Source organism: Salvelinus fontinalis, chromosome 24, assembly GCF_029448725.1.
Source record: "Salvelinus fontinalis isolate EN_2023a chromosome 24, ASM2944872v1, whole genome shotgun sequence".
Taxonomy (NCBI): domain Eukaryota; kingdom Metazoa; phylum Chordata; class Actinopteri; order Salmoniformes; family Salmonidae; genus Salvelinus; species Salvelinus fontinalis.
In genome coordinates this window covers 9,680,166-9,705,948 of record NC_074688.1, presented here as the reverse complement: position 1 = coordinate 9,705,948, position 25,783 = coordinate 9,680,166, and the positions used below count along the sequence as shown (strand labels likewise).

Here is a 25,783-nt window from a genome sequence, read left to right as displayed (position 1 = left end):
TGCACGCGTGTAAAACGGTTAATTTAGCAACACAAGCTCCAAGGGTTTGTATGATATATATAGGCTATTTTCCTCTAACGAAAAACCTCTTAATTTCACAAACTGTTGAATTACAAACCTAGAGATAGCAGAGAGGACAATCGTGGTTATGTATGCATCTGATAATTCATGTATTTAATAAAGTTTAATCGATTTAGTGCTCACTTCCATTTCAGCCCGGATTGTGAGGAGACGCTGACATTGTGCTATAACCACCGTTGGCATTATACGCTTATGGCCCAAGAGGCGCGCGCCAGTGTGTTTCATATCACGTTGGATGCCACTGAACAATAACTTTAAACCAATTTATGGGGAGTCAATGCGTTTATGAAAGCTTTCCATGGGAGCCACAGATTGAAACGCGTTTAGTTTGGTTCTATAGTCAGACACTCTGAGGTGACACATAAGCCCCATACATAGGCTATCATTCTTACGCTGAGAGAAAGGCGACATTTCGAACAACATCAAATAAAATATTTAATTCCAGAAATCAGAATCATATCAGGAGTTTCTCTTGCATAAAGACGTCTGGCTGAGGGGGTTAACTTCGCGCGCATTAGTAATGCATGAGTAGTGGGAGGGGGCTGGCCGTGCGCGATGCCCCCCAATAGACTCTCGAGACATTGTCATGGAAAGAGACCACCGCCTCGCTATTGTCTCGCGGACTGCCAAGTTTATTATAAACACTGCGCGAGCTGGCCGGAGCGCTGTCATACGGAGCGCAAAGCGAGGTGGTCAGGCAGGGAGCGAGAGAGAAGCTGATGTGGATGGAAGAGGAAGCTACTGATACTGAGAGAGAAAAGAAAGAAAGAGATTTCAGGAATATTGCTGTCAAGGAAGAGAGACACGTAAAGAAATAAATATATAGTCAAATAATATCCTGCTTTGACTGAAAACAAGAAAACCAAATTGGAGAGAGGGGCTGCTAACTCGGGGACCTAAAGCTGGTCCTTGGAGAAATTAGAAAAACTGAACTCATTCTGTGGTGTTTTTCCAGCTTCAACGTTTTAATTCCTCTCGAATCCTGAGAAGTACATTTCATCAAGCGCTCTCCCAGAGTTGTCGTTCTCGCGTCTCCATGTATAAAATGGATTACTCCTACCTGAACTCATATGACTCGTGCATGGCGGCCATGGAGGCATCGGCCTACGCGGACTTCAGCTCCTGCAGCCAGGCCAGCTCGTTCCAGTACAACCCGATCCGGACCGGGTTCGGTGCCAACCCGGGCTGCGCGCCCCTCAGCACCGCGAACTGCACACTGGGGTCCCTGCGCGAGCACCAGCCCACACCCTATTCCACAGGTAAGAGCGCGCAGAGGGCATGGGCGGGAAATCAGGCAGCAGTTTCTCACTACAGTGTTTCATCTCCAGCTGCAAATGTCTGGGGATGTTGACTATACTTCAAGCGTCTGGTTTTTATTTGAAATACGTGCGTAAAATGTCATTTTTTCATTTGATTATGCCAACTAGGCGAATCGAAGAAGGTAAGACATTTGATTTGATTACTGAAAACCAAATCAATCGAAATTATAAATATTCTGTTTCATATTCTCATACCTCTTAATTTTGAGGGTCGCTCAAATCTAACCTCTCGTTTCTTGTTCGTTGGCATGGGGTAATTCAATCAGTGTAAAATTCGTTAGAGGGCAAATATATCTGTATTATCAACTAATCAAATTTGTCATTTGTTTAGTCAATACAATTAATTTTATCCATAATTGTACATTTCGTTATGTGGTCATGATTCGACTGCGCAATTCAAAATGTTTGTTTTTTGCTACATTGCCATACATTTCCATTGTTATGATTTATGTCATTATGGTTGAAAATGCAAATATATTTATTTATTAAACATTTTGCAGGATGAAATCTCTTGAGATGCACCATCTGGTTTTCAAGTGTCCAAAAAAAACCTAACCGAAAACAAACAAACAATAGCCTACTTGGTAACAATAATAATACGTCAACTACTGTCTTATAATAATAACAATTCAATAATAATCATAAACCAAAACGTACATTGACAGCATAAAAAAGTTGTTTTGCAACTACTAATAGTCTTACAACTAATAAAAACGTCCTTTTTGTCAACAAATGGTTGAATAGTGCAGGCTATGCCACCATATTCGAAAAGCGTACACCTGCTGCTGCGCCTAAAACGTGATTATTTCACTGCTTATATCCAGACCAAGCGAATTACCACACACTTTTTGGATGAGCTAATATTTTTTTTTAAATATGTTTTTATTGCAGCTCCAATGATACTTTTAAAATCAATTTGAATGAAACTGGTTAGTGGTTAGTCTATCACAACATATTATTTGATGCCCTTGTTGATAACCTATCACATTCTGTTATTCCATGTTTAGCTTAGGCAAATTTGATCCAATTACAAATGATTTAGGTTAGTTCATGATATAATTACAACTAGGTAATTGCATAAATATAATCAGATATTTTTTTACTTTTGGACTATTGCCCTACCATTGCCACAGACTAAAGCAAAAGAGAAACATCAATACAACTAATTCAGAATAATAAATGATATCAACATGGGAACCACGATATTCACCTATCCTACTTGTAGGCTAAATACCCTTAGTTGAATTGATCAAGTCCATTAAAAACTTATTCTCCAGGGGTAAAAATCGTCAAGCTATAGTCTTTAACCTACCAGATCAGACAAAATCAACTCCATAACATAGTCAATCGAAAAACGCCTACAATAAAACAGAGTTTAGGATTTACAACACATCCATTTTGTTCTGATACCATACTTCATTCAAATAATTAATTGGTTTTATTGTGATTGGTTGACTCCGCAGTTCCATATAAGTTCTTCTCGGACCCTTCCGGTTTGAACGAGAAGCGGAAACAGCGGCGCATAAGGACCACCTTCACGAGCTCACAGCTGAAGGAGCTGGAGCGCGTGTTCGCAGAGACCCACTATCCCGACATCTACACGCGCGAGGAGCTTGCACTCAAGATCGACCTTACTGAGGCGCGGGTACAGGTGAGTCCAGTGGTCTGATGAAAAACACGAATTCACAATAGAATTAATTCACAATAGATATTTTTTTTAAATCATAAATGTATGGGTCTACACCATCATGTATTTTTTTTAGATGCAACCAATTACTGTCAAAAGTATTGCAATCTACCAAATTGTAATCTATGCATTCTTCATGTGAGTTTTATTCTAGAGATAGTATGTATTTCTATGTGTAGTTCTTTTTTTGCCGTTTTCCTCTGGTTGTATGTTTAGACTTTTCAATGAGACTAAACTATATCGTCTGTCTGCGTCAGGTATGGTTCCAGAACCGGCGGGCTAAGTTCCGTAAGGTGGAGCGTGCGGCCAACTCTAAATCTGGTAACGGGACCGGGGGCCCAGGAGGGAACAATGGCTGTACCGGGGGTAAAAAGGGCGAGCCCAGATCTTCCTCGGATGACGACGAATCAAAAGAGTCCACCTGCAGTCCCACCCCTGACAGCACCGCCTCGCTGCCCGGCTCAGCCAATGGGAACATGGGTAGCCCCGCCAGCCTCAGCCCCAGCCCCGCCCCTGCTAACAGTGGTTATGCTAACACCTCCAGCTCCCCCGTTCTGCAGGGGCTCAAACCCCCTGGCTGGCCCAGTCTAGGCCCCATTAACCCAGGAATGGCCCAACACACAGCCCAGGCTCCAGAGCTGCTGAAGGCGTGGCAGCCGGCAGACAGTATGACAGGGCCTTTCGCTGGCGTGCTCTCCTCCTTCCACCGGAAACCCAATGCTCTCAAGACTAACCTGTACTAGAGACAAGGAGCAGAGATCTCTAGTATAACTACTGTATATCTATACAGACTAACCTGTACTAGAGACAAGGAGCAGAGATCTCTAGTATAACTACTGTATATCTATATTCTCCTTCCCCCTCTATCTACTGCCCCCCGGAGCGGGACTACCCCCTTTCATTTATTACCACCCGAACACTCCATGTGGCAGTTGTAGTTTGTGAATGTGTGAGTGTTTGTGTTGAAGTGTGTGTAACATGCATCTTGTACGGGGAGTGTGTGTGTGTATGTGTGTGTGTCAGTTGTTCTGTATGTTCTCACTCCAACAAAGCTACACATACTCCCCAACACACACACTATACACAGTAAGAAAGGCCTTCGCAGACATTGTGGTGCACTTAGTAACACTAGCTCCTAGCCTCTGTACCCCCTGATTAGTATGTGAACATGGCAGGGTGAAGGTAAACAGTCAGTCTCCCTGGGGAGACTCAGGGGACAAAACCCAAACTGTTACCAGCAAGCACAACTTCCTTTATATCCCTGGCAGAGAGAGGGGACCCCCAAATCCCTCTGTACTGGAGAAGGGACCCCCAAATCCAATTATCCCCCTGAAGACCAGACCCCCGCTCACATCCTCACTACACCCCACGCCAGTGTACCCTGACACCTACTGTCAGACAACCCCCCCCCCCCCCCCCCCCCCCGCCACCCCGGTCCCCGTTTCCCTGGACTACCAGCTCAAACATCTCACATATACGTATTCCTTTACTCTTCACAGCGACGCTCCCTCCCTGACTGGCTGGCTGACTGACTGGCTGACAGGCTGGCTGACTGACTGGCTGACAAGCTGGCTGACTGACTGGCTGACTTACTGGCTGACTGACTGGGGGAAGGTGGGGGCAGAGGTTTAAGATGTTTTGGGATTCAGGTCAGCATTGCTGTACTTCCTCTGACCTGAGCTTGAACACTAGTGGACCAGTGGTTGACCATTATTATTGCATAAAACACGTCACTAATGGTCTGTGACACTACTCCCCGTGTCCCCGTCTCCCTCTCTCCCTATGTTACTAAAGAGACGGCACTCAAGACAACTATACTGGAGAACAGTTATTTATTGATGAGAAAATAATGGAATAACAATATAAACACGTTGTGACCAAAAGCAGTGTCTTTTGAAATAGACAGATATCAAAATGTTGTAATTGAACATGATTTGTAAATAGTAATATAAATATGAGTCCTAGTCTAGTGTTTTTCCCACATTGCTTTGAGGCGCTGTTCATTACAGAGCATGTCTCAGCTCATCGGTCCATCCTGTCTACATAAGGGCAAAGGGAAGGCTTACAGCAACTGTGTGAAGGGTTATAGCACTACTGTAATATTCTGTCAAATAAATCTAAAAGCATTGCTCAAACTAACAAGATGTGGTTTTGTGTCCCTGGATGTGGTTTTGTGTCCCTGGCTCTGAGCATTGGGGGGATGCTAAGGGATCATATCACTCTTCCCTGCACTCACATTTCTTCCTCTTCTTTTCAAATAACCTCTCTCTTGGTCTCACTCTCTCTCACACACACAGAAAAGGGAGTCACAGTGGCCAGCTATTCTCAGCACCAATGAGGGAAAGTGTAAAAATATACCCTATCCCAGTGTCAAAACCGAAGCTTCAGAAGTCAGTGATGGTGAAACCAGTCCTCATAGTCAGCTGGAGGAGAGACAACAGAACAAGATGTCATCACCATTGACAAGTCATTATTACATCACCACTGAGAACTTCAGTTAGTTTAGTCCTTCTGTTATAATAACGTGCTGTATGATAGTGTATGATGTGTGTTATGGTAAACAATAAAGGCAATTTCTCCTTCCTGTCTATTTTAATCATATTGTTCTTCCTTGTCCTCTCGTAGGTTTTTCCATCAGAAACGCATAAAACCTTTAAATGTAGTCAGTTATACTGCCAAGAGAAAAACAGCGTTGACGGGTTAAATATTAGCTTAACAAGAAATCAATAGTTACACGGTTACATCCAGAAAAAGACTGGAGCTCGAAACATTGACAATCTTTACAGATTGTATAGAGTATAGGAGAAAGCACTGTAGGATAATGCTCTAGGGAATGGGGTATATGAGAAAGCACTGTAGGATAATGCCCTAGGGAATAGGAGAAAGCACTGTAGGATAATGCTCTAGGGAATGGGAAGGGGTATAGGAGAAAGCACTGTAGGATAATGCCCTAGAGAATGGGAAGGGGTATAGGAGAAAGCACTGTAGGATAATGCCCTAGAGAATGGGAAGGGGTATAGGAGAAAGCACTGTAGGATAATGCCCTAGAGAATGGGAAGGGGTATAGGAGAAAGCACTGTAGGATAATGCCCTAGGGAATGGGAATAGGAGAAAGCACTGTAGGATAATGCCCTAGGGAATGGGATGGGGTATAGGAGAAAGCACTGTAGGATAATACCCTAGGGAATGGGATGGGGTATAGGAGAAAGCACTGTAGGATAATGCCCTAGGGAATGGGATGGGGTATAGGAGAAAGCACTGTAGGATAATGCCCTAGGGAATGGGGTATATGAGAAAGCACTGTAGGATAATGCCCTAGGGAATGGGGTGGGGTATAGGAGAAAGCACTGTAGGATAATGCCCCATGGAATGGGGTATATGAGAAAGCACTGTAGGATAATGCCCTAGGGAATGGGGTATAGGAGAAAGCACAGCAGGATAATGCCCTAGGGAATGGGGTATAGGAGAAAGCACTCTAGGATAATGCCCTAGGGATTGAGAAGGGGTATAGGAGAAAGCACTGTAGGATAATGCCCTAGAGAATGGGAAGGGGTATAGGAGAAAGCACTGTAGGATAATGCCCTAGGGAATGCCAAGTCACTCATTCACCCACCATTGCACCTTGTACCAAATGATAGGTTAGACCTTACTTTATTGGTGCAGAAAGCTACATTGTGTTCATCTACAAATCCCTTTTGGGTAAACTCCCTCTTTTCCTCTGTAGTCTGGTCTCCTTTATCACCAGCAGTTTCCATACCTGGTCTGTTAGGTGGTTGCTACTTAAAGTCCCCAGGACACTTACAGTATTAGGCATGACTACCTTCTTGTCTTGTGCACCATAGGCATGGAATAGCCTACAATCCATGCTTCATCTAGATATGTTAGTCAGTGGTGTAAAGTACTTAAGTAGTACTTTAAAATATTTTTACTTAAGTAGTTTCTTTGGGTATCTATACTTTACTATTTATATTTTTGAAAACTTTGCACTTCACTACATTCCTAAATAAAATGTAGATTTTACTCCATACATTTTCCCTGACACCCAAAAGTACTAGTTACATTTTGAATGCTTAGCAGGACAGGAAATGGTCCAATTCACGCATTTATCAAGACAACATCGCGGGTCATCCCTACGGTCTCTAATCTAGCGGACTCACTAAACACAAATGCTTCATTTGCAAATTATGTCTGAGTGTTGGAGTGCGCCCCTGGCTTTCTGTAAATTAACACAAACATTTTTTTTTTGCAGTTTGGTTAATATAAGCAATTTTAAATAATTTCTCATTTTACTTTTAAAACTTACGTATATTTTTGAAATTCTATTTACTTTTGATAATTAAGTATATTTAAAAGCAAATACTTTTAGACTTTTACTCAAGTAGTATTTTACTGTGTGACTTTCACTTTTACTTGAGTCATTTTCTTTTTATTTAACCTTCATTTAACTAGGCAAGTCAGTTAAGAACAAATTCTTATTTACAATGACGGCCTACCCCGGCCAAACCCTCCCCCGGCCCAACCCTCCCCCGGCCAAATTCTACCCCGGCCTAACCCTCCCCCGGGCCCAACGCTACCCCGGCCAAACCCTACCCCGGCCTAATCCTCCCCCAGCCAAACCCTAATCCGGACGACACTGGGCCAATTGTGCGCCGCACTATGGGACTCCCAATCACGGCCGGTTGTGATACAGCCTGGAATCGAACCAGGGTCTGTAGTGACGCCTTTAGCACTGAGATGCAGCGCCTTAGACCGCTGTGCCACTTTAGACTGCTGGAGCCATTTTCTATTAAGGTATCTTTACTTTTACTCAAGTATGACAATTGGGTACTTTTTCCACTACTGATATTAGTGCCACTGAATTCATTTAAAATATTGATGGGAGACTCGGTTACGGAGGAGTGTAAATGTTTTTTTTAGACTGGATCATGTTGTTGTATTGTATTGTTGTATGTTTTAATTCTGTAATGTATTGATTGTTGCTGCCTTCTTGGCCAGGTCTCCCTTGAAAAAGAGACTCTGGGTCTCAATAGGCTTTTCCTGGTTAAATAAAAATGGGAGGGGGTATAGAAGGCACTGTAGGAGAAGCCCCTATGGAATGGGACTAGGGTATAGGAGATGGAATGGGAGAGGGGGGTAGAGGAGAGACAAGATAAGGCCCTAGGGAATGGGACTAGGGTATAGGAGATGGAATGGGAGAGGGGGGTAGAGGAGAGACAGGAGAAGGCCCTAGGGAATGGGACTAGGGTATAGGAGATGGAAAGGGAAAGGGGGGTAGAGGAGAGACAGGATAAGGCCCTAGGGAATGGGACTAGGGTATAGGAGATGGAATGGGAGAGGGGGGTAGAGGAGAGACAAGATAAGGCCCTAGGGAATGGGACTAGGGTATAGGAGATGGAATGGGAGAGGGGGGTAGAGGAGAGACAGGAGAAGGCCCTAGGGAATGGGACTAGGGTATAGGAGATGGAATGGGAGAGGGGGGTAGAGGAGAGACAAGATAAGGCCCTAGGGAATGGGACTAGGGTATAGGAGATGGAATGGGAGAGGGGGGTAGAGGAGAGACAGGAGAAGGCCCTAGGGATTGGGACTAGGGTATAGGAGATGGAATGGGAGAGCGGGGTAGAGGAGAGACAGGAGAAGGCCCTGTAGGATAAGCAGGGTTGGGTAGGTTACTTTCTAAATGTAATCTGTTACAGTTACTAGTTACCGGTCCAAAATTGTAAATCAGAAACGTAATCTGATTACATTCAATTTATCTTTGATGACTTTCCCCTTAAGAGGCATAAGAAGACAAAAAAATGTATGTTACCAATTGAACAACATCTATTGCAGGATAAATCAATGTTAAAGTTTACATAGCTGGTCATATATGGATGTTACATTTTACTTTATGGGTTGGTTATGTAGGCTTCTTCTAACCCATCACTTTCTACGACATATAATAATACGATTAAATTATATCTTTACATTAAAAACCTAAGTCTATCAGAATTCCAGTCATTCCAATAAATGATATACCCCTTGACCCTCAAGAATAGGACTTGGAAATATAGATCAACCAAACTGTTTAACCTGAGTATAACCCCATAACTAAGGACTTATTAGCCAGTCCTACTGTGTTGTTTATGATGTTGTCGTTGAGGACTGATTGAGCTCATTGATTCTAATTGAAATATAAATGCTTTGCTCATGGAATGGCATGCTTTGAGCACTACTGAAAAGTGCTATTTACATGTGAAAAATGAATGCCATATTCTGCATTTGCTATAGGCCTATTGTTTACCTTTTAGTTGGCGACACTTTGATATCTTGATAATATGCAGCTGTTTAAAGGGCAAATCCACAGATGTAACAATAACAAAATGAACACCCCGCCTGTTTTGGTAAAAAGCAGAGGGATGGGCCTGGAGAAATGTAACCACTCTCCGACTAATAGACAGAGCTGTGGATGTAAGGACTGACCATCCATGATATCAGAATGATAGTTTTAACTACAGTATGCTATGAGGCTGTACAGTGTTTGATTACATCTACAATGTTTACGAACATTGGAGAAAAACAAGCTTCTATTTTGGGTTCTGATGGAGTGAGACAGTTGAACTAAGCTCATGAGGCATTTATAAGTTATATTCTTCAAGAATCAATGGATATATACAGGTATATATAATGTATAAGTTCAAAAATGGATGTACCATCTACAGATTGACCCTTTAAGTCGATCAAAAGTGAGCGAGTTTGAGCAAGTGTCCAGTAGGCCTATGGATTTATTTTTATCAACTTTAATTATATTGCGAAATAAAAGCACAACTTCTATTCCGTAGGCTGGGATCCACACTATGCAGCTGTTGCAAGAGCGCATTTTTCACTGGCTGTCCACTGGTTTAAAAAACAATGATTGATAGGCAGTTTAAACTTCTTGAATTCAACCATTATTGGGTTGAAATGCACATTTAGATTTGTGAACAGCCATCCACAACAACCACAATGAGAGAGCAGCAGTGTGATTCACATCAGTGCTCTATATAGATATCAATAATAAGTGATATCCGTATCGCCGTAGACTACACCACTGCTGGCATCCTTACCTCCAAGCGTTCATTCAAGTTGGATAATCTTTGGATGCCGACAGCAGTCGCACCATCGGAAGACATAGCTTGGACTGTAGCCTAGAATAGCCCTTTCCTGCTCTTTTCCCAGGATACATCGAACCTATTTGATGTGTTATCATAGTGGTCTCTGGGTTGTGGTCAGACTCGCTCAGGTGGAACAAACTTAATACATTTGCGCCTTTTTCAATGCTGATTTGAATATCATTGAGAAAACAGAGAAGTGTCAACGATATTTTTTTCGCAAACATCCTTTCTGAATTTAGAAGTAATCCTCGAGGGTAAACTTCTAGTTTTTCAAAAGTATCTGTAATCTGATTCCAATATTTTTGCTTGTAACGGATTACAGTTACCGTTACATGTAATCTGTTACTCCCCAACCCTGAGGATAAGGCACTGGAGAATGGGAGAGGGGGTAGAGAGGAAGGAATGGGAGAGAGGGGATAAAGGAGAAGGAATGGGAGAGAGGGGTAGAGGAGAAGGACTGGGAGAGAGGGGGTAGAGGAGAAGGACTGGGAGAGAGGGGGTAGAGGAGAAGGACTGGGAGAGAGGGGGTAGAGGAGAAGGACTGGGAGAGAGGGGTAGAGGAGATGGACTGGGAGAGAGGGGGTAGAGGAGAAGGACTGGGAGAGAGGGGGTAGAGGAGAAGGACTGGGAGAGAGGGGGTAGAGGAGAAGGACTGGGAGAGAGGGGTAGAGGAGATGGAACGGGAGAGAGGGGTAGAGAAGATGGACTGGGAGAGAGGGGTAGAGGAGATGGACTGGGAGAGAGGGGGTAGAGGAGAAGGACTGGGAGAGAGGGGTAGAGGAGAAGGACTGGGAGAGAGGGGGTAGAGGAGAAGGACTGGGAGAGAGGGGGTAGAGGAGAAGGACTGGGAGAGAGGGGTAGAGGAGAAGGACTGGGAGAGAGGGGGTAGAGGAGAAGGACTGGGAGAGAGGGGTAGAGGAGAAGGACTGGGAGAGAGGGGGTAGAGGAGAAGGACTGGGAGAGAGGGGTAGAGGAGATGGAACAGGAGAGAGGGAGTAGAGGAAATGGAACGGGAGGGGCTACTTTATGATGAAGGTTAAACAACTTGTGACATCATCAGATAAACATACAATGATATCACGTTTCTCCTGTTTCCACTCGTTCCTCATTTTTTACAACAGTCAAAGAACGTCAACATTTATATAAAACATAATAATGAACGTTAAAGTATAATGTTAAAAACAGTCCTTTATACGACTTGGTGTGTCTTCAGTTTTTATCCTGTGTTCCTACTGAGGTTGCCAGGACAACAGCACCACCATGTGGTGACGTGAACAACCAGCAGCCTGTGGTGTCTGCCAGTGTGTCTCAGTCAGGATCCTGGGGACCCACTGTGTGTAGGCTGGACTTCCTTCTAGCGCAGCATCAATAAGACACTTATTAGTACATGGACAACTGCATGATGGGTACAGTAGTTTGTGCTACTGAAGGAAGGGGGCCTTGGACCCCAACACAGCTCAACAAAACAACAACATCATGCATTGAGAAGAGGTTCGGTCACACTGATAGAGGAAGGCCTTAGTGCTGGTGTGGTTCCTTCCCTTCATCTCTGACATAAAACGTGCACACTACACTGCACTGATGAAAGCTCAAATCTATCTGCAAAATTAAAGCTGAACAAAAAAGTACTTAAAAAAAGAAAAGAAAAGAACAAATACAAAAAATATTAAACATAAAACATGCACACTAAAAAACACTGAACACATAATCCTGCTGATAATCCTATTCATGAATAACAACAATAATGATAAACTCAGGTCTCACAAGGTGTTTTCCTGGCTGAGGCTAGTGATGTCACTCCAGAAAACTCACTCCTCTCAGTTGCAGCCTGACGATCATCCCAAGAGCCAAATGGTTTCTGAGGGCGAGGGAAGGGGCGCAGAGTGTTGGGATAGGGGTCTGTTAGGGGGGTGTTGGGATAGGGGTCTGTTAGGGGGGTGTTGGGATAGGGGTCTGTTAGGGGGGTGTTGGGATAGGGGTCTGTTAGGGGGGTGTTGGGATAGGGGTCTGTTAGGGGGGTGTTGGGATAGGGGTCTGTTAGGGGGGTGTTGGGATAAGGGTCTGTTAGGGGGGTGGGGAGTGTTGGGATAAGGGTCTGTTAGGGGGGTGGGGAGTGTTGGGACAGGGGTCTGTTAGGGGGGTGTTGGGACAGGGATCTGTTAGGGGGGTGTTGGGACAGGGATCTGTTAGGGGGGTGTTGGGATAGGGGTCTGTTAGGGGGGTGTTGGGATAGGGGTCTGTTAGGGGGGTGTTGGGATAGGGGTCTGTTAGGGGGGTGTTGGGATAAGGGTCTGTTAGGGGGGTGGGGAGTGTTGGGATAAGGGTCTGTTAGGGGGGTGGGGAGTGTTGGGATAGGGGTCTGTTAGGGGGGTGTTGGGACAGGGGTCTGTTAGGGGGGTGTTGGGACAGGGGTCTGTTAGGGGGGTGTTGGGACAGGGGTCTGTTAGGGGGGTGTTGGGACAGGGGTCTGTTAGGGGGGTGTTGGGACAGGGGTCTGTTAGGGGGGTGGGGGGTGTTGGGATAGGGGTCTGTTATGGGGTGGGGGTGTTGGGACAGGGGTCTGTTAGGGGGGTGGGGAGTGTTGGGATAGGGGTCTGTTAGGGGGGTGTTGGGATAGGGGTCTGTTAGGGGGGTGTTGGGATAGGGGTCTGTTAGGGGGGTGTTGGGACAGGGGTCTGTTAGGGGGGTGTTGGGACAGGGGTCTGTTAGGGGGGTGGGGGGTGTTGGGATAGGGGTCTGTTAGGGGGGTGGGGGTGTTGGGATAGGGGTCTGTTATGGGGTGGGGGTGTTGGGATAGGGGTCTGTTAGGGGGGTGGGGGTGTTGGGATAGGGGTCTGTTAGGGGGGTGTTGGACAGGGGTCTGTTAGGGGGGTGTTGGACAGGGGTCTGTTAGGGGGGTGTTGGACAGGGGTCTGTTAGGGGGGTGTTGGACAGGGGTCTGTTAGGGGGGTGGGGAGTGTTGGGATAGGGGTCTGTTAGGGGGGTGTTGGGATAGGGGTCTGTTAGGGGGGTGTTGGGATAGGGGTCTGTTAGGGGGGTGTTGGGACAGGGGTCTGTTAGGGGGGTGTTGGGACAGGGGTCTGTTAGGGGGGTGGGGGGTGTTGGGATAGGGGTCTGTTAGGGGGGTGGGGGTGTTGGGATAGGGGTCTGTTATGGGGTGGGGGTGTTGGGATAGGGGTCTGTTAGGGGGGTGGGGGTGTTGGGATAGGGGTCTGTTAGGGGGGTGTTGGACAGGGGTCTGTTAGGGGGGTGTTGGACAGGGGTCTGTTAGGGGGGTGTTGGACAGGGGTCTGTTAGGGGGGTGTTGGACAGGGGTCTGTTAGGGGGGTGTTGGACAGGGGTCTGTTAGGGGGGTGTTGGACAGGGGTCTGTTAGGGGGGTGTTGGACAGGGGTCTGTTAGGGGGGTGTTGGACAGGGGTCTGTTAGGGGGGTGTTGGACAGGGGTCTGTTAGGGGGGTGTTGGACAGGGGTCTGTTAGGGGGGTGGGGGGTGTTGGGATAGGGGTCTGTTAGGGGGGTGTTGGACAGGCGTCTGTTAGGGGGGTGTTGGACAGGCGTCTGTTAGGGGGGTGTTGGACAGGGGTCTGTTAGGGGGGTGTTGGACAGGGGTCTGTTAGGGGGGTGTTGGACAGGGGTCTGTTAGGGGGGTGTTGGGATAGGGGTCTGTTAGGGGGGTGTTGGGATAGGGGTCTGTTAGGGGGGTGTTGGACAGGGGTCTGTTAGGGGGGTGTTGGAACAGGGGTCTGTTAGGGGGGTGTTGGACAGGGGTCTGTTAGGGGGGTGTTGGACAGGGGTCTGTTAGGGGGGTGTTGGACAGGGGTCTGTTAGGGGGGTGTTGGACAGGGGTCTGTTAGGAGGGTGTTGGACAGGGGTCTGTTAGGGGGGTGTTGGACAGGGGTCTGTTAGGGGGATGTTGGACAGGGGTCTGTTAGGGGGGTGTTGGACAGGGGTCTGTTAGGGGGGTGTTGGACAGGGGTCTGTTAGGGGGGCGTTGGACAGGGGTCTGTTAGGGGGGTGTTGGACAGGGGTCTGTTAGGGGGGTGTTGGACAGGGGTCTGTTAGGGGGGTGGGGGGTGTTGGGATAGGGGTCTGTTAGGGGGGTGTTGGACAGGCGTCTGTTAGGGGGGTGTTGGACAGGCGTCTGTTAGGGGGGTGTTGGACAGGGGTCTGTTAGGGGGGTGTTGGACAGGGGTCTGTTAGGGGGGTGTTGGACAGGGGTCTGTTAGGGGGGTGTTGGACAGGGGTCTGTTAGGGGGGTGTTGGACAGGGGTCTGTTAGGGGGGTGTTGGACAGGGGTCTGTTAGGGGGGTGTTGGACAGGGGTCTGTTAGGGGGGTGTTGGACAGGGGTCTGTTAGGGGGGTGTTGGACAGGGGTCTGTTAGGGGGGTGGGGGGTGTTGGGACAGGGGTCTGTTAGGGGGGTGGGGGGTGTTGGGACAGGGGTCTGTTAGGGGGGTGGGGGGTGTTGGGACAGGGGTCTGTTAGGGGGGCGTTGGACAGGGGTCTGTTAGGGGGGTGTTGGGACAGGGGTCTGTTAGGGGGGTGTTGGGACAGGGGTCTGTTAGGGGGGTGTTGGACAGGGGTCTGTTAGGGGGGTGTTGGACAGGGGTCTGTTAGGGGGGTGTTGGACAGGGGTCTGTTAGGGGGGTGTTGGACAGGGGTCTGTTAGGGGGGTGGGGGGTGTTGGGACAGGGGTCTGTTAGGGGGGTGGGAGGTGTTGGGATAGGGGTCTGTTAGGGGGGTGTTGGACAGGGGTCTGTTAGGGGGGTGTTGGACAGGGGTCTGTTAGGGGGGCGTTGGACAGGGGTCTGTTAGGGGGGCGTTGGACAGGGGTCTGTTAGGGGGGTGTTGGACAGGGGTCTGTTAGGGGGGTGTTGGGACAGGGGTCTGTTAGGGGGGTGTTGGGACAGGGGTCTGTTAGGGGGGTGTTGGGACAGGGGTCTGTTAGGGGGGTGTTGGGACAGGGGTCTGTTAGGGGGGTGTTGGACAGGGGTCTGTTAGGGGGGTGTTGGACAGGGGTCTGTTAGGGGGGTGTTGGACAGGGGTCTGTTAGGGGGGTGTTGGACAGGGGTCTGTTAGGGGGGTGTTGGACAGGGGTCTGTTAGGGGGGTGTTGGACAGGGGTCTGTTAGGGGGGTGTTGGACAGGGGTCTGTTAGGGGAGTAGAAGGGTAGAGGACCACGTTGTGATGCTTAACAAAGGACTGAAATGTTTGTACTGTTTAAATAAAGCTGGCTCACAAAACAGCCACAGTTATAATAACATAGATACTTACACACAGCACAATACATAAAAATAAAAAAAGGACTTTTGATAAATCAGTTTGTCAACATAAAGTATAATGGAGGGAGTGCAATTTCTCTCACAAGGCAAAGTCTGGCATGGATTAGCACGTCTCCACTAGGGTCAGCTGGGTTTGGCCCAGTATGGATCGGTTCGGACCGGTTCAGAGCGGTTCAGCTCACTTCTGCTGTCTCAGGCTCTCCAGCAGAATCCTTTTGTGGGCGGGATCTAGAACGCCCGCCTCCTCCAGGTCCTCCTCTGTGATGTCACTGAAAAGGAAGACCATGATTGGGTGAGATTCATGAAGTGACATGTTTCATTAAGGACATATTATCTGATTGGAAGAGAGAGCGTGTACCTGAGGAACTCCAGGTCATCCCAGCCGTTGTGTAGCAGCCCCGCCTCATAGCACTCCAGGCCCAGACTCTGTAGCCACTCTCCCACAGACGACTCCCCCACGGACAGAGACGAGCTACTGCTTCCCCACAGCGCCTACACACACACACACACACATCAAAATAACAACCTATTCCCAACATGAGCACTTCTCTTTAGGTTTTATTCATAGTCCACACCCACACACACCCATACACCCACACACACACACCCACACACCTCCTCTGGTAGGTCTTCAGCGATGCTCTCTGTGATGGGGGCTCGGGGAGGGAACGTGCGACAGGCGTCCCCCAACCCCTGGCCTCTGAGGTGGGGGGGTGCAGAGGGGGCACGGGGAGGAGGGGGGTACTCGCTCTCACTCAGTGTCCTCGCCATCTGCAGCACCGAACACGATTGGTCGTCCAGCCCCCCGGCCCCTCCCGCTCCCCTCCTAAAGCCCTCCCCCAGGACAAAGGCAGGAGTGGGATTGGCTGCGGGGATCTTCACCTCGGCCAGGTCGGGGTACAGGGGGCGGGGTTTAGAGAAGGAGGTGTCGGCCATCTCCAGTACTCCTTTAGGGAGGGGGGGAGGGGGGAAGTCAGGAGGAGGACGGTTCAGTGTGCCTCCCACTCCTCCCCCATGGGCTGCCCCTCCCCCTGACCCCACCCCCACACTCCCATCATCCTCTTGGGACCCTTCCTCACTGATGGGCCGAACAGGGTGCCCAGCCGTGTTGTGCCTGCGGGGTTGGGATGACCCTGAGGGGGGCTTCCCTCTGCCCCCTCCTGGCGGGAGTGCCTTACCAGCCGGGGGGGAGCAGGAGGGGAGGAGCTCTGGGGACAGGGAGGCAGCTGATTGGTTAGGAACACCCTCCAGGATGTAGTAGGCGGGGTTATTGTAGCTGTTGTTTTTACAGGTGGAGGGGTCTCCCTCTGCAGAGTCCTGCTTAGCCCTGGAACACACACAGCATGAGCCCTAGGTGTGTTTGTGAAGAGTGTGTTTGTGAAGAGTGTGTGTGTGTGTGTGTGTGTGTGTGTGTGTGTGTGTGTGTGTGTGTGTGTGTGTGTGTGTGTGTGTGTGTGTGTGTGTGTGTGTGTGTTTTTGTAAATGTGTGTGTGAGAGTGTGTTTTTGTAAATGTGTGTGTGAGAGTGTGTGTGTGTTTGTGTAAATGTGAGTGTGTGTGTGTGTTTGTGTAAATGTGAGTGTGTGTATGTGTGTTTGTTTAAATGTGTGTGTGAGAGTGTGTTTTTGTAAATGTGTGTGTGAGAGTGTGTGTGTGTTTGTGTAAATGTGAGTGTGTGTGTGTGTTTGTGTAAATGTGAGTGTGTGTGTTTGTGTGTTTGTTTAAATGTGAGTGTGTGTGTGTGTTTGTTTAAATGTGAGTGTGAGAGTGTTTTGTGTAAATGTGAGTGTGAGTGTGTGTGTGTTTGTTTAAATGTGAGTGTGTGTGTGTGTTTGTTTAAATGTGAGTGTGTGTGTGTGTTTGTTTAAATGTGAGAGTGTGTGTGTGATTGTTCAAGTGTGTGTGTGATTGTTCAAGTGTGTGTGTGTGTGTGTGTGTGTGTGTGTGTGTTTGTTTAAATGTGAGTGTTAGTGTGTGTGTGTGTTTTGTGTGTGTGTGTGTTTAAATATGAGTGTGAGTGTGTGTCTGTTTGTTTAAATGTGTGTGTGTGTGTGTGTTTGTGTGTAAATGTGAGTGTGTTTGTGTTTAAATGTGAGTGTGAGTGTGTGTGTGTTTGTTTAAATGTGAGAGTGTGTGTGTGTGTGTTTGTTTAAATGTGAGAGCGTGTGTGCGTGTGAGAGAGAGAGTGTGTGTTTGTTTAAATGTGAGTTTGAGAGTGTGTGTGTGAGTGTGTGTGTGTTAGTTTAAATGTGAGTGTGTGTGTGTGTGTGTGTGTGTGTGTGTGTGTGTGTGTGTGTGTGTGTGTGTGTGTGTGTTACCTGGCTGCAGTCCCCTCCTCCTTGGTGCTCCTCTCCACTTCCTCGCTCACCTTCCCAAGCTCCGCCCCCACGTCTTTGCGTGTCAAAGACGGCCTGCGAGACACAGAGGAACACACTAAGAACATGCTAAGAACATGCTAATAACACACTAAGAGCATGCTAAGAACACGCCAAGAACACACTAAGAACATGCTAAGAACACGCTAAGAACACACTAATAACACACTAAGAACACACTAAGAACACGCTAAGAACACACTAAGAACACACTAAGAACATGCTAATAACACACTAAGAACACGCAAAGAACATGCTATAGAACGCACTAAAAACGTTCATGGTTTCACTCCACAGTGTGGTTAGGAATGAGTTCATGGTTTCACTCCACAGTGTGGTTCGGAATGAGTTCATGGTTTCACTCCACAGTGTGGTTCGGAATGAGTTCATGGTTTCACTCCACAGTGTGGTTAGGAATGGGAGGAGGGAGTGGGGGGGTGGGTTACTCACTTTACGTAGTCGTGTCCTGATCGGGGGGGCAGAGTGGATCTGCCTTTGGGTCCCGTCTCATCTTTATCCACACTGATCCACTCTACAGGACACACATCAATCAACCAATCACACAGTGACACACTAAGACACATAGAGACACACAGTGACACACTAAGACACATAGACACACAGAGACACACACAGAGACACACACAGAGACACACACAGAGACACACACAGAGACACACACAAAGACACACATAAAGACACACATAGACACACATAAAGACACACACAGAGACACACACAGAGACACACACAGACACACACAGACACACACACAAAGACAGACACACACAGAGACACACAGAGACACACACAAAGACACACACAGACAGACAGAGACACACAGAGACACACAGAGACACACACACAGACACACACACAGAGTGTTACCATAGAGCCTCTCCCTGGTGCCCATCCTCTCTGCTGGCACGCGGACCCTCATAGAACCTCTGATGTTGCCCGTCTCCTCCCCTCTGTGGGACAGGTAAGTATGGAACTGCTGTGCTGTACTGCCTATCATCGACTTCAGAGCCACCACACACTCTCCTGAGGGGAAGAAACACACACGATTAGTATAACACACCAGGGTTTCGTTAGCCGAAAATAGACGGCTTTTGGCAAAAATAAATAAATGAAAAGCCGATAGATAAAATTGGCACTTTTTTCAAAGTATCTGTCTTTTTCAAACAAGCATTGCAGAGCTGGCTACAATTTCAATGTCATCCCCCTGAAAATATAGAACAAATATTACCACAAATATTATGGCTGAACTCAAATGTGCTGGTTGATAAAATACCTATATTTATGGGAAGGATGTTTGAAAAGGGTATTTTGTTCTTAAATGATATTGTAAATTGTAATGGTAGAGTTATGTCCTTCATGGAGTTATCAGAATTGTACGGGAAAGTCTGCTCAATCCAAGAGTACAACCAATTGATTACAGCATTGCCCCAGAAATGGAGGAGGCGGGTGGCAGCGGGAGGAGGTAGGGAACTGGTCTGTCTGCCCAATATAAAGGATCAAAACTGGCGGAGGAATAAAAACAGCATAAATAGGAAAGTATACCCGTTTCATTTGAGGACCAGGATGTAGCCTGACTGCCATTAGGTACCGAGATGAGATCCTCAGACCCCTTGTGAGACCATATGCTGACACATGCACATTTGTGGCCTGCTGGAGGTCATTTTGCAGTGCTCTGGCAGTGCTCCTCCTTGCACAAAGGCGGAGGTAGCGGTCCTGCTGCTGGGTTGTTGCCCTCCTACGGCCTCCTCCACGTCTCCTGATGTACTGGCCTGTCTCCTGGTAGCGCCTCCATGCTCTGGACACTACGCTGACAGACACAGCAAACCTTCTTGCCACAGCTCACATTGATGTGCCATCCTGGATGAGCTGCATTACCTGAGCCACTTGTGTGGGTTGTAGACTCCGTCTCATGCTACCACTAGAGTGAAAGCACCGCCAGCATTCAAAAGTGACCAAAACATCAGCCAGGAAGCATAGGAACTGAGAAGTGGTCTGTGGTCACCACCTGTAGAACCACTCCTTTATTGGGGGTGTTTTGCTAATTGCCTATAATTTCCACCTTTTGTCTATTACATTTGCACAACAGCATGTGAAATTTATTGTCAATCAGTGTTGCTTCCTAAGTGGACAGTTTGATTTCACAGAAGTGTGATTGACTTGGAGTTACATTGTGTTGTTTAAGTGTTCCCTTTATTTTTTTGAGCAGTGTATATTTTTCCTATTCATTGATGAAATAGGGCTCATGAGTGGCGCAGCGGTCTAAGGCACTCCATCTCAGTGCTAGAGGCGTCACTACAGATCCTGGTTCGATTCCAGGCTGTATCGCCACCGACCATGATTGGGAGTCCCATAGGTCCCAGCGTCGTCCAGGTTAGGGTTTGGCCGGGGTAAATAAGAATTTGTTCTTAACAGACTTTCCTAGTTAAATAAAATTGAAATAAATAATAAATAATACCAGTCAATAGAAATACATTACCGGTGCTGATTGGTCTATAGGCTAATTTACATAATTTAGTGGAATTAAATTGCATGTGTGTATTTTCGTAAGTTGTTATGATTCTTATTTAAATTACAACCTAAGTAACAGTACTTTTACTTAAAGTGGAACAGAAGGCAATTGAACTACTTTGCAGATATGAAACAAACAGACAAGCAGAATCAGTCAAAAATATATGATTCCCAGTTTACACTTCAAAACCAACTTGATAAGGTTCTAAAAAGAGGTTCTATTTTTATTTTATTTCCCCCAGTAAAGCATTGTTGTCAGAATAATGATTAATATAATTCACCAATACATTTCTTGGTAGTCCACAAAATATTGCTATCAGGTTATAAATCCCAGCTGGCCTGGTACATTGTTTACTGCCTCCATTCAGGATGCACTGTTTCAGTTTCAATGACTCAATGCTTTGAACAAAAACAGAGGACTGGAACTAAGGCTGGGAATGTCAATAGACTCAAACTAGCAGTGATCACAAGCCAGTCATAACGTGGCTCATAGGCCACCGTGTCAAACACAAGGCCCGCGGGCTAAATAGGAGTACAAATTACAACCTGATGCGCTCGCGTCGGTGAAGTTAACTTCAAGTGCGCTGCTTTCGTTTGTCCCGTTTACAGACACATGCCACAGTCCTAGCTAAGCTACTAGAATGTTGGAGTCTGGCTTCGGTTTTTAAAGCTTGACAATGAATAACCAAAAAACAAAACCTGCAACAAAACATCATGCCAAGGAGAAACATGTAGGCCGTTTACAGCAACATTAGAGCAGGAGCCCAGACTGGCTACTCAACCACATGACATGTTGAAAGCACCATACAGCAATGCTGCAGTCAACCACAGCGGTGATCCAGCCAGCGCAAAAACATGAAAAACATGTTTCAAGTTTAAATGTTCCAACAAACTATAGCTACGTTCTTGTTATTTGGAGTATTTCAAACGGTTTGATCGTTGGCTACAGCTAGAGATGCTGCAGATGTAATTTGATTAGCTAGCAAGAAATGTGAATGGCTTTGCTAGCTAGCTATGCTGAACTTGAACGAGTGCTATCCACAGTTGAAAATCAAATGTATTTGTCAAAAGTGTCTGGTCATTTCTTATCAAGATCGATGGTAAAATAACCCTGGACTCTCCATATTTAAAATGTGCAAATAAATCAAGTCATTAGGGAGATGACATTATTTGTGACAGAAGGGCTTGGGCTGGTAGACTGCATTTCAGACACATTTTTGTACATCTGAATATTGCAGTAATAGGACCTAGGCCTAAAGCGTTTGAGCGAGCGAGAGACAACATTATTTTAAGATGGCGAGCCCTGATCCCAATGACTCGACTGCCCCCGCTTGGAGAGAAAGACGACTGCTCATTTTTAGCCAATCACAAGGCTCATTTGAATTTCCTGATACATCAGGAAAAATTATTCGGAACAAAATAGTGATCAAGGTAAGATCTGACATCTGTAGCCTACTGCCATGTGAGCATTGCTGCTATGATGTGAATAAATAATGTATGAAGCTAAATGTGCTGATCTGTTGCATCAACCTCAACGCTTAAAAACCACTGAAACAGAATGTAGTTCAGGTCTACTGGTTGTTTGAATGTGGGATCTATCCTCCCACAACTGTCCCAGAGTCAGTTTGGAATAGGTTATTCCTTTCTCTAACAGAACGACAAGTTAACAAATAGAATCGGTAAACTTTTATACTATGGGGGATAGTAGATTGACATAGTCAAGTGATTTTGCTGTTGGTTACTGGTCTTGTTGGCTGAGGAAAAGGAAACGTGGACAGTTTCTGTAGCATCGTTAAAGTGCGTAATTGAATTTGGGTAAGAAGGACCGCACAGCGTTGCATCCTCCATTTGCATGTTCTGTTAATATGAATGACCATATTCTAGATGTGATTTCTGTCGTTCTGAGCACCGTGGGTGGACACCCTAATCAGGTTACACACACACTGCATATGGGTCCTGTACATTTCAATGCTGCAGGTCAAATGTACGGCATCACATTTCCTAAAGGAAAATCTGTAACACACACACACACACTTGGAGACAGAATACACACAGACACACTTGGAGACAGAACACACACACACACACACTTGGAGACAGAACACACACACACACACACTTGGAGACAGAATACACACACACACACACACTTGGAGACAGAACACACACACACACACACTTGGAGACAGAACACACACACACACACACTTGGAGACAGAACACACACACTTGGAGACAGAACACACACACTTGGAGACAGAACACACACACTTGGAGACAGAACACACACACTTGGAGACAGAACACACACACTTGGAGACAGAACACACACACTTGGAGACAGAACACACACACTTGGAGACAGAACACACACACTTGGAGACAGAACACAAACAGACAGGCAGCCAACAGTACCATAAGACTCGTAGCCATCCAGTGACTTGACGGTGAGCAGCAGGTGTTGGTCCTGGAGATATTCTATCTCAGAGAGGAGGGGCTTCAGCGTGGTCAGCTGCTTATTGGTCCAGCCCACACGCAGGAAGTTGACGTTGTCACTGCTCTGACTGTCATTCTCATAACTCTTCTTAAACTCTACGGAGAGAGGGAGAGGGACAGAGCGAGAGAAAGAGAGTGGAAATAAACATGTAATTAAGTCTCTAGAGTAGAACTTTGTGTGTGTGTGTGTGTGTGTGTGTGTGTGTGTGTGTGTGTGTGTGTGTGTGTGTGTGTGTGTGTGTGTGTGTGTGTGTGTGTGTGTGTGTGTGTGTAGTAGAGGTTGACCGATTAAATCGGGATGACCGATTAATTAGAGCCGATTTCATGTTTTCATAACAATCGGTAATCGGCATTTTTGGACACCGATCATGGCCGATTACATTGCACTCCACGAGGAGACTGCGTGGCAGGCTGACTACATGTTATGCGAGTGCAGGAAGGAGCCAAGGTAAGGTGCTAGCTAGCATTAAACTTATCTTGTAAAAAACTTTCAATCTTAACATAATCACTAGTTATCTACACATGGTTGATGATATTACTAGTTTAACTAGCTTGTCCTGTGTTGCATATAATCGACGATTATCATCGAATCACAGCCTACTCACAGCCTACTGTTTGTTTTGTTCGGTAATGTCCATCATTTATGTCCAAATAGCTACTTTTGTTAGCGCGTTTGGTAAACAAATCCAAAGTCACGAAGCGCGTTCACTAAAAGCAGACGAAATGTCAAAAAGTTCCGTAACAGCCAGTAGAAACATGTCAAACGATGTTTTTAACATAAATCTTCAATAATGTTCCAACCGGAGAATTCCATTGTCTTCAGAAGTGCGATGGAACAGAGCTCCCTCTCATGTGAACGCGCATGGTCAGAGCATGGTCAGCTCATGGCAGACCCTACTCATTCCCCTCTCCTTCGGCCCAACTTCACAGTAGAAGCATCAGACAAGGTTCTTTAGACTGTTGACATCTAGTGGAAGCCGTAGGAAGTGCAAACTGACCCATATCCCACTGTGTATTCGATAGGCGATGAGTTGAAAACCTACAAACCTCAGATTTCCCACGTCCTGGTTGGATTTTTTCTCAGGTTTTTGCCTGCCATATGAGTTCTGTTATACTCACAGACATCATTCAAACCGTTTTAGAAACTTCAGAGTGTTTTCTATCCAATACTAATAATACTATGCATATATTAGCAACTGGGACTGAGGAGCAGGCAGTTTACTCTGGGCACCTTTTCATCCAAGCTACTCAATACTGCCCCTGCAGCCATAAGAAGTTAAAAGGAACCACCAGCTTTCATATGTTCTCATGTTCTGTGTGTATGTGTCTCACCCTCCAGGCAGGTAGAGTAGAACTCGATGAAGAACTTGGTTCTGCTGGCCGTCTTCACTATGGCCTCAATATTCTCAAACTCTATATAGGCCTGTTCAGAGGACTTAGGCAGACCTGGAGAGAGAGACAGGGGTTCGGGCAGAGGTGCAACCTTAAAAACCCTTGGCTTATAGTGAGCTGATGAAAAAAAGAACTATGTGGTTGTCATAGGGAGTGGCCGTACCTTTCTTGGAGACGAACTGCGAGGTGACCCCCACCTCAAACGTACCAAACACTGGGGAGTGGTCACTGGTCACCATGTCATCTGTACAGCCTGAGAGGGAAACATGATTTCATCACATGATGTGCTAAACGCCAGCACTAGGAATACAAGGCAACTGAAACAGAACGTCACGAGTTATAGCTCAGGGTTTTCCAAACCCAGTCCTCGGGCCCTCAAGAGGTACACGTTTTATTTTTTACTCAGTCCTGTGGACCTCAAGAGGTACACGTTTAATTTTTTACCCTAACACTACACAGCTGATTCAAATAATTAACCAATCATCAAGCTTGGATCATTTGAATCAGCTGTGTAGTGTTAGGGTAAAAAATAAAACGTGTACCTCTTGAGGTCCACAGGACTGAGTTTGGAAAACCCTGTCTATACAGTAAATAGATGTACAGAGTTGTTGAAGATGCAGGGTCTCACCATAGGAGTTACAGACAATGTGAGTCTCAGGGTAAGACTTCCATAGGATCCTGTCACACCAAGACGGGACGTTAGTCCTCATCTGAGAGGGAGCGAGAGACAGAGAGGGAGAGTGGGAGGGAGAGAGAGAGAGAGAGACAGGGAGGGAGAGAGAGAGAGAGAGAGAGAAAGAGACAGAGTGGGAGGGAGGGAGGAAGGAAGAGAGAGACAGGGAGGGAGAGAGACAGAGAGAGAGGGAGGGAGGGGCGAGAGGGAGGGAGGGGTGAGAGAGTGAGAGGAAGAGCGAGAGACAGAGAGGGAGAGTGGGAGGGAGAAAAAGAGGGAGCAAGAGAGAGAGAGAAAGAGACAGAGAGAGAGAGAGTGGGAGGGAGGAAAAGAGACAGGGAGGGAGCGAGAGAGATGGGGAGGGAGAAAGAGAGAGATGGGGATGGAGAAAGAGAGAGATGGGGAGGGAGAGAGAGACAGGGAGGGAGAGAGAGACAGAGAAAGAGGGAGGGAGGGGCGAGAGGGAGGGAGGGGTGAGAGAGTGAAAGGAAGAATGAGAGCAAGAGAGAGAAAGAGAGAGAGAGTGGGAGGGAGAGAGAGGGAGGGGTGAGAGAGTGAGAGGAAGAGTGAGAGACAGAGAGGGAGAGTGGGAGGGAGAAAAAGAGGGAGAGAGAGAGAGAGAGAAAGAGACAGAGTGGGAGGGAGGGAGGGAGGGAGGGAGGGAGGGAGGGAGGGAGGGAGAGACAGGGAGAGAGAAAGAGAGAGAGGGAGGGAGAAAGAGAGAGAGGGACGAGAGAGAGGGAAGGGTGAAAGAGTGAGAGGGAGAGCGAGAAAGAGAGAGGGAGTAGGAGGGAGAGTGGGAGGGAGAAAGAGTGAGAGAC

The 25,783-nt window shown here is 46.9% G+C and overlaps 2 protein-coding genes across 2 annotated transcripts in view; one reads left to right on the top strand and one right to left on the bottom strand.

The window, feature by feature from the left end:
- The first annotated feature begins 313 nt into the window (after positions 1-313).
- Positions 314-4,491, top strand: LOC129821889 (paired mesoderm homeobox protein 2A-like). Its single transcript, XM_055879612.1, has 3 exons — positions 314-1,340; positions 2,864-3,051; positions 3,345-4,491. The coding sequence occupies exons 1-3, from the start codon at positions 1,118-1,120 to the stop codon at positions 3,828-3,830; spliced, it is 897 nt and encodes a 298-aa protein (XP_055735587.1). The 5' UTR covers positions 314-1,117; the 3' UTR covers positions 3,831-4,491.
- A 10,429-nt stretch (positions 4,492-14,920) lies between these two features.
- The window catches only part of LOC129821886 (phosphatidylinositol 3,4,5-trisphosphate 5-phosphatase 2A-like), an 80,513-nt gene continuing 69,650 nt past the window's right edge, over positions 14,921-25,783 (bottom strand). Inside the window, exons 18-27 of the mRNA XM_055879609.1 lie at positions 24,918-24,999; positions 24,453-24,542; positions 24,230-24,343; positions 22,817-22,993; positions 18,761-18,916; positions 18,323-18,404; positions 17,816-17,908; positions 16,114-16,825; positions 15,857-15,990; positions 14,921-15,767 (exon numbers count right to left, since the gene is read on the bottom strand). Of these exons, the coding sequence (XP_055735584.1) occupies positions 15,677-15,767; positions 15,857-15,990; positions 16,114-16,825; positions 17,816-17,908; positions 18,323-18,404; positions 18,761-18,916; positions 22,817-22,993; positions 24,230-24,343; positions 24,453-24,542; positions 24,918-24,999 (1,731 nt within the window). The 3' untranslated portion in view covers positions 14,921-15,676. The remainder of the gene's footprint in view (positions 15,768-15,856; positions 15,991-16,113; positions 16,826-17,815; positions 17,909-18,322; positions 18,405-18,760; positions 18,917-22,816; positions 22,994-24,229; positions 24,344-24,452; positions 24,543-24,917; positions 25,000-25,783) is intronic.

What these genes read in the sequence shown, in the direction of transcription:
- LOC129821889 (XM_055879612.1), top strand. Translation starts at nt 1,118, where the DNA reads ATGTATAAAATGGATTACTCCTACCTGAACTCATATGACTCGTGCATG. An exon ending in GCCCACACCCTATTCCACAG is followed by an intron (nt 1,341 to 2,863) that starts GTAAGAGCGCGC and finishes TTGACTCCGCAG; the next exon opens with TTCCATATAAGTTCTTCTCG. An exon ending in TTACTGAGGCGCGGGTACAG is followed by an intron (nt 3,052 to 3,344) that starts GTGAGTCCAGTG and finishes TGTCTGCGTCAG; the next exon opens with GTATGGTTCCAGAACCGGCG.